Source organism: Pinus tabuliformis, chromosome 6, assembly GCF_031772625.1.
Source record: "Pinus tabuliformis cultivar Carrire ecotype Pingquan chromosome 6, CPIR1, whole genome shotgun sequence".
NCBI lineage: Eukaryota > Viridiplantae > Streptophyta > Pinopsida > Pinales > Pinaceae > Pinus > Pinus tabuliformis.
This window is the reverse complement of record NC_142292.1, coordinates 1,838,336,818-1,838,353,233: the sequence shown is the minus strand read 5'-3', so window position 1 is coordinate 1,838,353,233 and position 16,416 is coordinate 1,838,336,818. Positions and strand designations below refer to the sequence as shown.

Below are 16,416 nucleotides of genomic sequence, written 5' to 3'. Positions count from 1 at the left end.
AATGGTTACAAATGCCATCAGATGCATCTATAATATTGCCTTCACGTGAAAACTTATTGATTGCTTTGTTAACATCTTTCTTTCTTAAATTCTTGAAATTGCTGTGACTCAAGCTTTGGACGACTCCCCCAAACTGTATTCTCTGTATCTGGGTGTATTTTCCTCATTGTTTTACGATTCTAGGCAAAGGCCTAGCCTTGTAAAAGAATGAAAAGGTCAGCTGTAGAGGTTGGAAAGGGGAGTTTTGGCACTGAGAGGATGACAGCTTGAGGGTTGTGTCTTTTTTTGGTTTTCGATAAATGAACTGGAACTTCTAGATAAAAGAAATCAGATCCTTCCTTCTCTTGATATCGTTTTGCACACCTTTAGATTAGTCATCCATTGGTGTTTCACCGACATTCATTTTAACTAATTCCAGGAGCTTACTTCTCATTGAATCAAAATGTATAGTTTGGGCATAGTCTTGTACTATAAGCCTTGATCATTGTAAAAGAGGCATCTCTGTTTAGCACCTTGGAGGAAGTGTTGGTAATTTTTTCTTTGCTACTTGTTCTACGCACCTTGGAGGAAGTGTTGGTAATTTTTTCTTTGCTACTTGTTCTCGGATCATCTTGCATGCAGTTTAATCTCTGTTCTGTTATTGAATTTGGATGCTATGCATAATTTGGAAAAGGCTTACAAGGTAACATTTCCCCAATTTTTTTGAAATCATGGTATATATTCTGAGATTTTTGAGGAGCCATTTACCTGAGGCATTGTGGCTGTTTGTCTTCTTAGTGTCACTGCTAATCTAGATAGTATCATAAGGAGAATCCTCACTAGTGCATTGAACAGAGTTGTCTTGTTGTCCATCACATAGAAATATGTTGGCTTCTTGGAGGCCGTCTTCAATAATTAGAGCTGAGAGCACCCTTTGAACCAAATCCACCATTTTCTAGCTACTAATGCTTTCAAGCCTGACTGTAGCTAACCTTAGCATAGAAAAATTAATAAAACTTGAGATAAATATAATGCCTCAAATAAACCTGTGTCATTCTTGTATCTTATGATTTGGTGTATTTAACTTGGAAAGATGCACCTTCAAAACAACATGCAAAATCTGCTGCAAAGAAAATCCAACAACTCCTTGACAAATATGGATCATGACATGGGTTTATATTCCGAAGACCCAACTCTATTACTAAAACCTCTGTCTATGTAACTCAATTTTCAACAAGAACCCTCAAGAAAGGTGAATTTCGTGAAAGAGTTGGACAGCCAGAATGCCAGGTACGGTGTTTGTATTCTCCACAGCTTGTGAGAATTAATGCAATCTTATGTTGCTAAAAGTCTGAATGTTTCACTGCCCTTTTGACATTAGGGCTCATGTCAAATGAGTAAGAAGAGATTTGAAATTGTAGCCCATCTCAAGAGATACTATCCATATCCTTAAGGTGTTTGTTTGACAAAGCTCCCCCAGTCTGCAGTTTGCAGTAAAAAGTACCAAGTAACACCCCTGTTTTACCACATTGTCTTCACCATTTCTTACAGATGATGTAACCTATATTTTTTTCTCTGTTTGTGCGTGGATTGTTTCTCTTACTTACAAACATTGCTTTTTGATCCATGGAGAAGCAACAATTATCCTAGCTCTGCATATTCAGGAATAGTGAGGACTCATTTTAGTTTCATAGGATATTTTTCTTGGAGTTTTTTTAAAGCGTTAGCCCCATTGCTCTGTCTCATTTAACCTAAGAAAGATGCACATTACCCATTTTTCGGGATCTGAGGAGAATTCTATGGTTTTCAGTCGATATAATCTCCAATTCTTCTGTTCAATTTGTGACTTGAGAAAGTGGTATTGGCTTCCCATATTTTGGAAATAGTACTAAATTTGATAGCCTTTGGTTAGAATCAACAATGAGTTGGTTTCTGCATGGATCTCAACTGGTTGAGTGCCAAATTAGTGAACTTTTGAAGCTTGATGTTGATCCAAGATAAAAAGAAAACGCTGCTTCCAACTTGAACAGTAAATAAAACTTAAGGCTGAAAAGCATTAGCAAGCTTAGCAAAGTATTTGTTATGAGTCAATATTTATCCCTTTATCAATTTGCCACGAACCTTTAAGAGTTTATCCTCTATTTGTTACAAATGATTGTTAATTCTTCTGTTCGTGGGTATGTTTAGTTTAGGTGCTTCTTAATATTTTGTACCTCATTTGATGCTTGCTTTCTTCTATTTTTAAGAAGAAAATTTTCTAAACAACGGTCAACATTGAGCTAATATGTGCTGAAATATGCTTGAACTGCTTCAACTAACTATGTCCATTGTCTATGACACTATGCATGTGTGGAGGATCTGGCAGATCTTCTTGGAGCTGTTCATTTAAGGTGCCTGACTTAATATTCTTCCCTAACTCTAGAGTTTCTGGGAGCTTTTCTATTAACATGCCCTGTTGCCTTTGTCATCCAACATCTGTTCTGCCTATGGAAGTTAATGAATTGTGCTTATGTCCCTTCGTAATATAGCATTTCCTTGCCTAATATTTTCAGGATGAAGTAGATACAACTTTGGAAGGTATCAATACCCCATTTTCTCAATGTCGTTTCCTCATCTTATTGAAAGAATCTTTGCATACTACCTAAGCAACTTTTAATTGTGAATTTGATAATTTGCTGCCAAGTGCATGCTTGCTTATGTGCAACTTGTGACACTGGAGGGTCTTCCTTCACATTCCTGACTGTACAAACATAACATTTATTTGACGTAACCTGAAAAACAAAGATATATTTCAGAATGACTAAAGCTACCACTTATCCCAACCTTTTATGGTCAACATGATTTCAATTTGCTTGCTTGACTCCTTTTTCCTCTATTTGTTTTTTTGAACCAAAAGTCTTTTAATTTAATTTAGGGGGATTGCCTGTTTAGTAAGTAGGGGTAGTGATACATTCCCACTAGGGTTTGATTCCCCATAGTACATGTTAGCTCATCATGGGCTGTCATGGCTGCACGGGTGGGCCAGATGCAGTGATGGACAAAGTTCTTAGTCCTAGTGCCAATGGTTTTCACTTAGGTGTTGATTGGGTGGCACTAATAGTAAAAGGAAGTGTATTAGAAAAAGGGAGTTTTTAATTTATGTTTTATAGAATATATTTATTGGTAGGACATTTATGTTTTGTACAGCCTGTGATAAATAATAAAATATCCATCAACACTCTCACATTCCATTCCAACAGGTTTTAGTGATTATTGTATAGCTTTGTATTTAATCATAGCACATGCTGCTGGAGTGAGATTTGCTATGTGGCCTGGACAGAAAATTGGTCTTTGTAGTTGCTTGAAATATATACAGGTGATGAGCCCTAGTCATTCTCTAATGACTCAAGTGCCCCAAATGTCTGTATGGTCACGTATCTAACAGATAAAGGCTTTCTGGTTAAGTATAGACAACCTTGTTGGATGGCTGGTCAACCTCTACTTGGTTTTATTCATAAGCTTTACAGGATTGAATAGGTATCTTCTTTGCATTAGTAATATTTTACATTCTTTTTTAATTTTGCCACAAATGGTTACAAATGCCATCAGATGCATCTATAACATTGCCTTCCCGTGAGAACTTATTGATTGCTTTGTTAACATCTTCCTTTCTTAAATTCTTGAAATTGCTGTGACTCATGCTTTGGACGACTCCCCCAAACTGTATTCTCTGTATCTGGGCAGATTTTCCTCATTGTTTTACGATTCTAGGCAAAGGCCTAGCTTTGTAAAAGAATGAAAAGGTCAGCTGTAGAGGTTGGAAAGGGGAGCTTTGGCACTGAGAGGATGACAGCTTGAGGGTTGTGTCTTTTTTTGGTTTTCGATAAATGAACTGGAACTTCTAGATAAAAGAAATCAGATCCTTCCTTCTCTTGATATCGTTTTGCACACCTTTAGATTAGTCATCCATTGGTGATTCACCGACATTCATTTTAACTAATTCCAGGAGCTTACTTCTCATTGAATCAAAATGTACAGTTTGGGCATAGTCTTGTACTATAAGCCTTGAACATTGTAAAAGAGTCATCTCTGTTTAGCTGGGAATTTTTTTTTTGTTTATTTAGTTGCCTAATACCAAATATTCAATAAGAACTTTTCTTGCAAGGTGTGCTTCTAGTTAGTATAACTTGAATCCCCTGTTGTCAATTAATTTGCTGATTCATTGTGGTCATGGTCCATTCCTACTAATACTTCTTGATATTAAAGAAGGAATTGATCAAAGAGAATTACCAAGCATCAAGTAAATATGCACTAGAAGATCATTTGTTATATGACAGTAGGTTAAAATAGGTGGCAGAGTTTTCTTGGTTTGTTGAGCGGTTGGAGACGTCACTTAGCCATAGGTGTCACACTGTCAAGCTCATTTCTGTTTTTAGAATTTGTTTTACGATTCTAGGCAAAGGCCTTGCTTTGTAAAACAATGAAAAGGTCAGCTGTAGAGGTTGGAAAGGGGAGTTTTGGCACTGAGAGGATGACAGCTTGAGGTTTGTGTCTTTTTTTGGTTTTCAATAAATGAAGATTTTATAATTACAATGCTTAACATTATTTTTGATGTCAATTTCTTTTATATGGTTGCATACCTAATTGTAAGTGATGTTCCCTTACATTATATAATTATTTAAATTAAAAAATATTGTGTATATTATTTTAATTTTCTCCTCGCGAATCTTATTTCTAATGAGCTTCTTTGTACTTCTAACGTTCGCAGATATCCTAGGTCACTCTAAAACAAACTACTCTAAAAGAAGTTACACCTATTAAAAAAAACCAATGATGAAAAAAAGTTTAATTAAAATTGGCATAGATTGCTTTTAGGTGGAAGGTCATGAACATGCAGTTTCACTTGCATTGATAGTAGTATTTGCAGCTGCTAGGAGTTCTTCAGAAACAGGCTTCGCTTTTATCTTTAATGAGTCAAAATCTTCTTGGGCAGAATTTGGCAAAAGAAATTGTAACATTGAGGCAAGCTATTCGGTGCCTTTATGAGAACAGGGCACAGCTGAATTCGATATCTGCGCACCTTGGAGAAAGTGTTGGCAATTTTTTCTTTACTACTTGTTCTCGGATCATCTTGCATGCAGTTTAATCTTTGTTCTGTTATTGAATTTGCAGTTGTTTCTCCCTACCTTTATCTGACAATAGCCTTTTTTTACTATATAGCACGCAGTTGCAAGCTAAATGTGATATTAACTAATTTGTAGTTGTTGTTTTTTTTCCCTTTTTACAATAGTTGGATGCTAAGCTAACACTATCACGATACATCTATGGGTTGTCCCGGAAACATTAGACAGAATGGGGTTGCATGTTTTCATGTTAGAATGTGTATCTAGCTCATAAGGCTAGCATTCTAGATCTTTTTTGCGTCTATGCTATATTTCAGAACTTTTCAACCAAGAAAAATATATAAAAGTGGATAGAAGCTCTTCATTTGCTGATCAGAATTCTTGCATCACTTTAAAAATTGGGAAATTTCACCAACTATTTAGGAAAGCGGGTAGTCCCTTAATGCTTTTCAACTATTCTGATATAATAATCACTTCTTAATTTGCATAGCACTGTGCAGCTTATGTTGGTTACTCACACAATAATGTTAAATACAGATGCTTTGCCTTTGCCTACTGTATTTTCTCACTGGGCCATTCAACTTTCAGCATTGAAGGACATTTTCTGGACGTTTTCTGTATTTCTTCGTCTCTGGTAACAACCTTAATCTCCTTTCCGAGTTTTTGCTTCATTTCTATTTCATCCATGGACCATGATAGAAAATCCTTTTCCATCACTTGTACATTGGCCACTGAGCAGCTACAGAGTCTTATAAATTTGATTAAAAATTATTTCCTAGTTGAAATGATTTAGTTATATATATGCTTTCTTGATAATTTAAACTTTATTCCTTTCTGTTAAACTAATGCAAAGTGGTGCCATCGTGCCTGTCTTGTTTCTAGTGAACAAACTCTAGAAAATCTTAGATACAAACTTCAATATCTTTGCTTATGTCTGTCAGAATTCTTGAATAGTCATATCCCTGTATTGATATTATATTCCACTTGGCATTTTTTTTGTCATGCACACATTAAGAAAGCGGGAAACAAATACATGCATGTACATTTACATTTAGAATGCATGCATAAATTGATTTATGGAACAATTTCACTTCTCTTTCCTTAGTAGCTAGGATTTTCACTGCAAAAAGAAAGTAAATGATTGTTTATCATCTTAGATTGCATATTTAGGAATTGTATATGTACATCATGCGATCAACCTTAAAGGCAAACTTCTTAAGAAAGATCAACTGTAAAATACATTTCAATAAACATAAAAACGCTTTGGAACCTAACACACACCATTTAGAAGTCTAGGCTAGAGACGTGTTCTGGCGTCGTTAAGCCTAGTAACTATCACTTTCATCGTAGGTTGGGTGATTCCTCCTCTTTGAAACGACAAGTGCCAGTACGGACTTGTGCTCCCACGTACCGTCGAGTATATATTGGGAGACCATAGTAGGCTATATCCTTTATCCTTAAGAAGCCGTGTCTGCCGCCCTATCGATTGCAATGCACTGAACACAACATTCGGGAAGATTGACTGCCGTACCATAAAAAGTATTCTGCAGTTTTGCGATTGGTTTGGTAATCCCCTTGTCTAGATATCCAGAGTAGTCACTTTCGTTCCTTTTCAGACTCCTTAAAAGAAAAGGACCATCTGAGCACTTGTCACTTCAGGCTCATTAAAAATCGAAGGCGACTAGAGTCATCTTTAGCTTTTTTCTCGACTCTTAAAAAATGAAAAAGCAAATTGTGTCAAAGCGTCATAAAATTTATTTAAATCGAAATAACCTCACTATTCCCTCGCTCATCTTAGGGTGAGAAAATGGAGTCCGCCAATCAAGGATTTCCCCTTGGGAGAATCCTACTCCCTTTTCCTCTAGGGAGAGATGTTGGCACACCTCATATGGCTGCATTGTTCCTTCCAGGGCTTGCAATTGGTCTGCCAGTATCCCTTTTCTCGCCCTCTGCCGTTCAAAACACCGTGACTCACTTTCATTCCTTTTCGGACTCCTTAAAAGAAAAGGATCATCTGAGCACTTGTCACTTCAGGCTCATTAAAATTCGAAGGCGACTAGAGTCATCTTTAGCTTTTTTCTCGACTCTTAAAAAATGAAAAAGCAAATTGTGTCAAAGCGTCATAAAATTTATTTAAATCGAAATAACCTCACTGTTCCCTCGTTCGTCTTAGGGTGAGAAAATGGAGTCCGCCAATCAAGGATTTCCCCTTGGGAGAATCCTACTCCCTTTTCCTCTAGGGGGAGATGTTGGCGCACCTCATATGGCTACATTGTTCCTTCCAGGGCTTGCAATTGGCCTGCCAGTATCCCTTTTCTCGCCCTCTGCCGTTCAAAACACCGTGACTCTTGAACAGTCAACTTAGCAACCAGCTAATACTAGAGTTACCCAAATCGAAGACGACTAGAGTCATCTTTAGCTTTTTCTTGACTCTTACACATTGGAAAAGCAAGTTGTGTCAAAGCAACATAAAATTTATTCTAATCAGAATAACATCATTCCCCCCTCTTTGGTCTCAGTTTGAGAAAATGGAGTCCACCAACCAAGGATTTCCCCTTGGGGGAATCCTACTCCCTTTTCCTCTAGGGGTGATATTGGTCTACCTCATATGGCTACATTGTCCCTTCCAGGGCTTGCACTTCACCCGCCGGTATGGGTTTTCTCGACCTCTGTCGTTTAAAACACCATGATTCTTGGGCAATCAAATCAACGACCAGATGATACTAGAGTTGCCCCCAAACCTTCTATTTCATTTACTTCTCCCTCTCCTTCTTCCTCTTCCCTTGGTGGTACTGTGCTTCAAAAAAAATGGCCATATAAAAGTTGTTGTAATAAATATCTTTTTTCATTGTGTTTTCAAGCTTAGATGGCCACTCATTTAGAAAAAACACTGAACATGCTTCTTTCCCTTTGCCCTTTAATTCATATTTTTTCAAGTAATGCTATAGGAATGTAATGAATTTTAAACATCTTACGCGAAGAAAACAACATTTTTTTGTTTTGTTTTGTACCAGAAAATGACAACAAACCTTACTGAAAATGCAATTTCCTCAATGTTATCTGGACCAACTCATATTCAACCGTACCTACAAATTGTTGAACTTGACCCAATACACTCAATGCGAAATTCAACTCCGCGGTATCGTATTGCAATTTCAGACGGAACACATAAGAAACACATCATTCTTCCAAAATATTTCAATGATCTCGTAGCAACAGGCTTGCTACAAAAGGGTTCTGTTATAAATGTTAAAAGTTGGACTACCTCAGCTATTGGTCCTTCAACGTAGGTTTCTTATAAATTTCTTATTTCAAATTTAACATTTTTCATTTATAACACAACCGCTTCTAACAGTTATTCCTATGAATCTCATTTGTAATGTAGGTCTATAAAGCTAATAGACTTTGAAATATCTGCTTCATTTGCACCCTTAATTGGCAATCCAAAAACTATGAGTGTCCCCATCACATCTCGTGAAGACACTCCATCCTCATCGGACCCACATCCTTTGTCAAAAAGACATTGCCCTCTTCCAGCTACTCCAACTCCGTTCGTTGTGCCAGTTCAAATTCCCATCAGATCGTTAAAACCTTACCACTCAAACTGGTGCATAAAAGGATACGTCCAAAGGAAAATAGCTCTTCGACAGTTTCAGAATCAATACGGACCCGGTAAAGTGTTTGGTTTTGACCTGTTCGATGCAGAGGGTGGAGAAATACATATTACATGTTTCAACAGTGTCGCAGATTCTTTTTTCGACAAAATCCAAAATGGAAATGTCTACATTGTCTCTAAAGGGAATGTAAAAAAGGCTAATAAGCAATACAACCACTTGAACAATGACTGGGAAATTTTGTTGAATGCAACATCTACCATAGAACATGTTGCCAACGAAAAAAAACATAGTCCAACAGTGTGCTTCAATATAAAATCAATTGATGATATCAGAACAACAAACGTCAACTCCATTGTTGATATTCTTGGTGTTGTCATAGGCATTTCCAATGTATGCACTATACGTAGAAAAGATGGCTCTGAGGTCAATAAACAAACAGTACAACTTCGAGACATGTCAGGGTATAACATAGATGCAATTTTTTGGGGAGATAATTTTAATGTCGTGTCACAGGAAATCTCCTCCCTATGTGCTACAGGAAATAACCCCATCATTGCAATCAAATCTGCGCGTGTTGGAGAATTTAATGGAAAAAATATCGGCACTACAACGAGATCCATTGTTCTTGTAGATCCTAACATTGAAGAGGCCCATGCACTGAAGGCGTGGTTCAAAAAAGAAGGTTCGACTGCAGCTTCTACATCTTTGACAACAAGATCTCCTTTTGGCCACCAACAAAAAAAATAACAATTGCTGACATTTACAGTATGGATTCCTTAGAGAAACCAACATTTTTCCAGCTAAAGGGCACAATAACAAAAATTGGGATGGATAGTTTTTACTACATTTCTTGCCCGTCGGTCGTTGGTGGGAAAAAATGCATGAAAAAACTTATTCTACAAAATACAGGGATGTGGTTCTGTCCAAAATGCAACGCAGAAGTAAGCGACTGTGATTACAGATACTTAATGAAAATCGACATACAGGATCACACTGGTGAATTGGCTTCAACTGTTGCTTTTGAAGACGCGGGATCTACAATTCTTGGAAATAATGCCAAAGACTTCCATCTATTATCTTCAGATCCAGAACTGATAAAGGAAATTGTCTCTAGAGCTCTATGGACAGATCATATCTTCACACTATCGGTGAAGACAGAAACTTTTAAAGAAGTCCCACGATTGAAATGCGTTATCATAAAAGAAGAAAAGTTGCATTTCATGACAGAATGCAACAACACCCTTTGAGAAATTCAGAACATCTCATCATTGTAGATAAATATTGCAAAATGTATTCCTTGCTTTTTGGCAATTCCTATTGTCCAATTTTATAAATACAACTTTACAAGATATACTGTTGCATGCCTTCTTATGAAATTTTCTTATATGCCATTGAAATAAGTATTCGTTCTCCATTGTATCTATCTTTATGTGAGTAGACAAATTAACATTTTTTTTTTCCCTTTTATCAGCTTTACACATGAAACTACCTACATGTATACAGAAAAAACACTAATACGTTCTTTCAAAAATATTACTTAAATAAAAAATTTCACATAACACTATTCAGAACTTAGATTTTTTTCCCTTCTTTCGCTTTCGCTTCCAATTTTTGCCCTTCTTTCTCTTTCATACAATAACATGGTTGTTGTCTCCACATAACATTCTTCTTTTCCCCTCTCTTGCTTATAGGTACCATAAATTTTGCGAATGGATTCTTCTTCTAATAATGAACGTGCTCGAAGATACTATGCAACAAATAAAGAACGAATAAATGCATGGCGCCGTGAGCTTTACCAAGCAAAAAAAAACACCATAGAATGTCAAAAACGCAAAAAACAAAAGGTTGAAGAACTTTCCTCGTCTACAATGGCCCACCCTGAAAATAATCCTCCCTTGCAATTATTAGACTCTTTGTCTTCTCAGCAAACCTCTCAAACAAATACATCCATGCCTCATTGCCCTAACCCCTCCTTCGCACATGCTTTCAACAACTTTTATACTAATCAAGCACATCGAGATTTCCGTGCAAAGATTGATAAACTTCCACCTAAATGCCCATGCTCCATTTGTCTTGAATCATATCCTGGAATACATATCCGCAATTCCAACCACATGTATTGTTGCTCTAGATGCGTCTCTGAAACAAAGGGTCATCGCTTCTCATTATCAAACAACATGGACCCTGGTCCTCAGCCAGCTGCCCTTACATCTCTTTCACAAATATAAGAAATGCTCATTGCTAGGTTTAACCCTATACTGCAAGTAACACATGCACGCGGTGGCCAGTATAAATACAGTGGCCACACAATTTTTTTCCTCAAGACATTACAAAAATCACAGACATGTTGCCACGCGTGTTGAACACTTGGACATCCTAATTGTCACGCGTCATAGTAATGACCATAAGGCTTATGATTTCATTGTCAGTAGACATCGCGTTCTCGCTGCATTGGAATACAAATTGGCAAATGACCCATACTATAAGAATGTTCGTATTGATACCAACGCACTGGCATCCTTACCAGCGATCCCCACCGATGTCTCCTCCTCCCTTCACCATTCCAATACTACAGAAACCGCTGTCTGCCTTCCACTTGAGCCACCCCATGAGCTCACTGAAGATTTCGCAGACCCATCCGTAGACCAAACATCATTGTTCGTACCCATCATACCTAATACAAATACAGAAATCCAAGAAATCCGCCATTATTTGCATGCTTACAACCACCAATCTGATACTAGAATTGAGTGGCCGACAATTGGTTTATCGCTAGCCAATGAATACAACACAGAAGGTCTACTCTCTATGGCTTTCCCCGCCCTTTTCCCGACAGGCGCTGCAATGCCAAATCAGCCAAGAATGAAAGCAGTGCAGCTACATGAATATGCACTTCATCTCATACGTTACTACGACAACAGATTTGGAAACCACCCACGCTTTCGTTATTACATATATAATCTCATGATGCGGCATCGCAGTCAAGCAACAACGTCGTTTTTTGTGAAAAAAAACATCTCAGATAGCTTTCCAATATCTATTCAAGATTTGAACATCCGATTAGAACAATTTCCAGATGAACAATTGGCAGAGCAAGTCATGCGATTCGGTAGCTCTTTACGTGGAACAAGGTCATTTTGGCACAAAGCTAAAAATGAACTAACTGACATGATATCTCAACTCGGTTGCCCGACGTTCTTCTTCACATTAAGTGCAGCTGATACAAAATGGCCTGATCTTCATGCAATCATGCCCGGATGTCTTCCTTCTGATATTGCAAAACAACAAAAGTGGAGAAATGATAACATTATCTCTAACCCACATTTAACATCACTATATATGCACCATAGATTCACAGCATTTCATGAGATTATCTTAGAGAAACACTTGAATACAAAAGATTATTGGTACAGGTACGCATTCTACCGCATTTTTTTTTCCCTCCAATGACTCTAAACAACATTCCTCACCTTTTGCAAAATTATCTTACAAAACCGCATATTTGATAGGTATGAATGGCAACATAGGGGATTTGCGCACATCCATGGTTTCCTTTGGATAGAAAATGCACCCGATATGGAAAACCTCAACTGGGAAGACACAGAAGCAGTCGATATTGCAAGGCAGTTCTTCGACAAATATATTTCCGCTTGGAACCCTCGTGCTCCTGCACCTTCAACCCAACCAAATTCTTGGACAAATCTCGAAGACCCTTGTCTATTGTCCACACCACAAATCTTCAGAACCAATCCTTTCAGTGACTATGAACAACTCGTCAATTGTGTTGAACGTCACACAAAATGCTCAGAAAGCACGTGCCTTAGAAAAAATGGATCCTCAGTCCAATGTCGTTATAAAGCACCATGGGAATTACATCCAAAATCGGCCTTATTCATTGATTCCAATGGCCAAAAAACATACACCCCTGCTCGCAACGATGATCGACTCAATAGCCATAACCCTACCATCCTATCTATTTGGCGTGCAAATGTTGACTGCCAACCAGTACTATTCATACACGCTGTACAAAATATATTGCCAAATATGCATCCAAAGCAGAAAAAAAATCTGAAAGCTTCCACGACATGCTACGTAGAATTGTCCTCGCTTCACCCATTGCTGACCCAGCAACATCCGCATTTCGAAAATTTCTTACAGAAATCCTTGTTGATCGTGACGTTGGAGCACAAGAAACCTGCCATATGCTGCAAAAATTACCATTAACATTATGTAGTCGGCCATTCATTTCTTTAAATGTAAACCAAAAAATTCTTATGCGCCTTCCACAAACGAACACCACCTCCACTACATCCCCGCACATCATAGATACATATATCCAACGCCTTTCTATCCTAGAGTCCACATCATTAATAGAATTGGCAAGATCCTGGTCATATGATCCTCGTCGCAAAACAAACAAATGGAAAAAAAGGCCTACAGAAGCAATTGTTCGGGTCGTACCACGTTACTCCTCCATACCATCCACAACAGAACCTTGCTACGCTGACTTTTGTAGGGTTGAGCTTATGTTATACAAACCTTTTCGCCATATCGTACAAGATATAAGAGATTCTGCTGCAGAATTCATCGCAAATTGGCAAACATTCCGTCCATTCTACAATCCTTGGCATCAACACCGCACACTATCTGATATTGAATTTGCCACAAATGATCCCTCAACTATAGATGAAAACAATCCAACAGACACCATGGAAATAAATGAATGGGAATTACTTTCCCAATTATACCCCACAAATGAGCTTCTCATAAATGACCTTGACATGCTTGGTCTTTGTGGCTTGATGACACCCATGACTGGAATCATACCACTATCCCATTCGATCTACAAAATAGTGCATTACAATTCATTGAGAATAGCCGCTCCATCCACCGCATTCTTCAAACAAATCAACATGTCCTGCCGACCCTTACTACATTGTCTCCAATGCAAAGAAAAGCTCTAAATATTATTTCTAATCATTTTGCTAGGAAGGATTATTTACCCGCTTTCATAATGATAATACAAGGCACTGCTGGTACGGGAAAATCCCTCCTTATAAATTGCATCAAAGATATGCTCATACGCCTTGCAAGCCTGGAACCTTCGTCGATCATGCTTCTTGCCCCTACAGGGGTTGCTGCCTTCAACATACAAGCATCGACAATCCATTCTGCTTTGCACCTTCCTATAAAGGATCTTATGCCCTTAGAAGGTAATGCTCTTGCAAAATTCCAAGAAGAACTCAGGCATATAAGATACATACTAATCGATGAAATGAGCTTCATTGGCCCAAAGCTTCTCAGCCATATTGATGAACGTCTTCGCGAGGCATTTCCCCACCAAAGAAACACTCCTTTCGGTGGCTGTTCCATAATATTGGTTGGTGATCTCGGTCAGCTACCACCCGTCAAAGACATACCTCTATATGCAGGGACGAGCCACGGAAGCGCACTATGGAACACCTTCAACACAGTCATCACATTAGACACAATATTTCGTCAACAAGGCGACGACATCGCACAGGTTACTTTCAAGAACATTCTCCAGAACATTAGAGATGCACATCCAACAATCGACGACTACAACATACTCATGTCGCGCACAGATTCCTTTTTATCAGAAGAAGAAATATGTTCATTCCATGATTCCATGCATCTATTTCCAACAAATGCTCAAACAATGGTCCATAATAAGAAAATGATGAAATCTTTGAACACTCCTATCGCACGGTCCATTGCTGAAGATGACAACACATATTCCAATATTTCCTTTGAAGACGAGCAACTTGAGCGAATTGTATTACTATGCAATGGCGAAAAAGTTATGTTGACTTCCAACCTTTGGGTTTCAGCCGGACTTGTTAATGGTTCCCTCGGAAAAATTGTAACCATCTTTTACAAAGATTCAACTACACCACCCCAAATTCCAACATTTTTTGTCGTAGATTTCCCCAAATACATTGGGCCTCCTTGGGATGAAAGAAACCCCACTCACTTGCCTATTCCAGCAGTAAAAAGAAATGGTCGTACACAAATTCCACTGAAGATGGCTTGGGCTTTAACCATACATAAATCTCAAGGTATGACACTTCCAAAAGCAACAATTGACATTGGAAAAACAGAACGTCAAGGTCTCACATTCACAGCTATTTCAAGAGTGCCTTCTCTACAAGATCTTCGGATTAACCCCGCATTCAGTTTCGATCGTTACAGTAAAATGAAGGACAACAACAACATTGCTCGCAGAAAAAACGCCGAAGAAATTCTCCGTTCAATGCCGCCCCCAGATAATCTGCTCCAACCCATACTTTGACTTCACCAAAAGGTTTCCTCCATTTATTTACCTCATTCTATTTCATAACATACTTTTCATATCTTTCAACAACAACCAACTTTAATGAATATTAGTAAATAAGCAAATATTTGAATGTCTTTATATTGTCTGTACATCTCATTCTAGCCTTTTCTTTCTTTTGCAACAGGCCACATGGCCTCAGAAATAACATACCTGCACAACTACAAGTCGCCTGGCAAGCACAAAAAACTGCATCTCCAGCTACGCATTAACCTCCAATGGTGTTCAATATGACGTTATTCACCATGCATCTTCCACTAACAATATATAAATCCCCATAGCAGAGGTAACTTCATTTCCATTCATTCCAGATTCATTTTAACACAGCTCACCTGCAAAGTATTACTAATAAATTTCCGCAACTGATTTACATATTGCTAATTCTAACTACATATACATTTTGCAGGTCCATTACTGCTTCTTCAGGTCTTCACTACCTCCACCAGTTTTTCATACAACTTCAAATATGGAATGACAAGCACAGTGTTCTTTAGACTATTATATTCCTTCTCAAACCTCTTTTGTTACAATTCATTGTTTGTATTTTCCATTTCAAACTTGAAAAAGGATGTTTCGAACCTCTTTTGTTACAATTCACTGTTTGTATTTTCATTTCAAACTTGAAAAAGGATGTTTCAAGATCAAATACCGTTTTCATGGTTTGTTTCCTCACAACTATTTGTGTTTTCCATTTCAAACTTTAAAAAGGATGTTACAATACACTATTTGTATTTTCCATTTCAAACTTTAAAAAGGATGTTACAATACACTATTTGTATTTTCCATTTCACACTTAGAAAATGATGTTTCAACATCAAATACCATTTTCATAGTTTATGTCTTCACAACTATTTTTGTTTTCCATTTCAAACTTAAGAAGGGATGTTTCAAGATCAATACCATTTTGATAGTTTATGTCCTCACAACCAATTCATTCTCAATGGGTTTTAACATATTTTGTTGGCAAAGTCAATTGATTTTAACGAATATAATACATGTTTTCAATATATCTTCATATTAATTTAATTTCCCATTTGAATAATGATTTCTTAACTAGCCTTTTCCAAATCAATATGGCTTCCCGGTTGTTGTTCGCATATTAATTTAATTTCCCATTTGAATATTGATGCATATTAATGGCTACTTACATTCCATTTCAATGGTTTTTGGCATGGCTTCCTCAAATTAAAACTCGTAATCATCGACCCTTGCTTTCAAAAAAGCCCACAAAAGCCTATTCACATTTCGATATTCTTCCACACGCTATGCCTTACGACGTCTTCTTTGCAACATTGGGTGCAAATGCTAGTATATGGATCTTTTCATTTTACCAATCTTAATTGGTAAAACATGGTAATTTGTA

The 16,416-nt window shown here is 37.5% G+C and overlaps 1 protein-coding gene across 3 annotated transcripts in view; it reads left to right on the top strand.

The window, feature by feature from the left end:
• LOC149266355 (uncharacterized) overlaps window positions 1-15,885 on the top strand; it is a 54,089-nt gene extending 38,204 nt beyond the window's left edge. For 2 of the 3 annotated variants that reach the window (XM_089395891.1, XM_089395899.1), the window contains exons 5-6: window positions 5,619-5,715; window positions 15,460-15,885. In XM_089395891.1, the coding sequence (XP_089252017.1) occupies window positions 5,619-5,715; window positions 15,460-15,547 (185 nt within the window). In that variant the 3' untranslated portion in view covers window positions 15,548-15,885. Of the gene's footprint in view, window positions 1-5,618; window positions 5,716-15,180; window positions 15,340-15,459 lie in introns of all 3 variants that reach the window. The other variant, XR_016252711.1, reaches the window with a different exon arrangement.
• The last annotated feature ends 531 nt before the right edge of the window (window positions 15,886-16,416 follow it).